The 275-nt window shown below is 29.5% G+C and overlaps 1 protein-coding gene across 2 annotated transcripts in view; it reads left to right on the forward strand.

The window, feature by feature from the left end:
• The window catches only part of LOC119593700 (nicotinamide phosphoribosyltransferase-like), a gene marked incomplete at its 3' end in the record, with an annotated part of 46,779 nt that overhangs the window by 40,562 nt on the left and 5,942 nt on the right, over positions 1 to 275 (forward strand). For both annotated transcript variants that reach the window (XM_037942661.1, XM_037942659.1), the window contains 1 exon segment: positions 122 to 204. In XM_037942661.1, coding sequence (XP_037798589.1) covers positions 122 to 204 — 83 coding nt within the window.

Raw genomic sequence — 275 nt, forward strand, 5'->3', positions numbered from 1 at the left:
AGTTCCAAAGAAATTACTTATTTTTTTGCATGATATATTTATATATACTGAATTGGACCTATTTATTTTTTTGATGTAAAATCCATGTTAATATTAACTAAAAGTTTATTTTAATCTGCAGGTAGCATTCTAGAAAATTTGAAGAATCATGGCTGGTCTGCAGCAAATGTCTCTTTTGGCAGTGGAGGATCTTTGCTGCAAAAGGTAAGTATCTTTCTAATTTGTATTGGATTTTTTTTCTCCCCCACTTTGACATTATAAACTTTAGAAACGTC

Source organism: Penaeus monodon, chromosome 32 (assembly GCF_015228065.2).
Source record: "Penaeus monodon isolate SGIC_2016 chromosome 32, NSTDA_Pmon_1, whole genome shotgun sequence".
NCBI lineage: Eukaryota > Metazoa > Arthropoda > Malacostraca > Decapoda > Penaeidae > Penaeus > Penaeus monodon.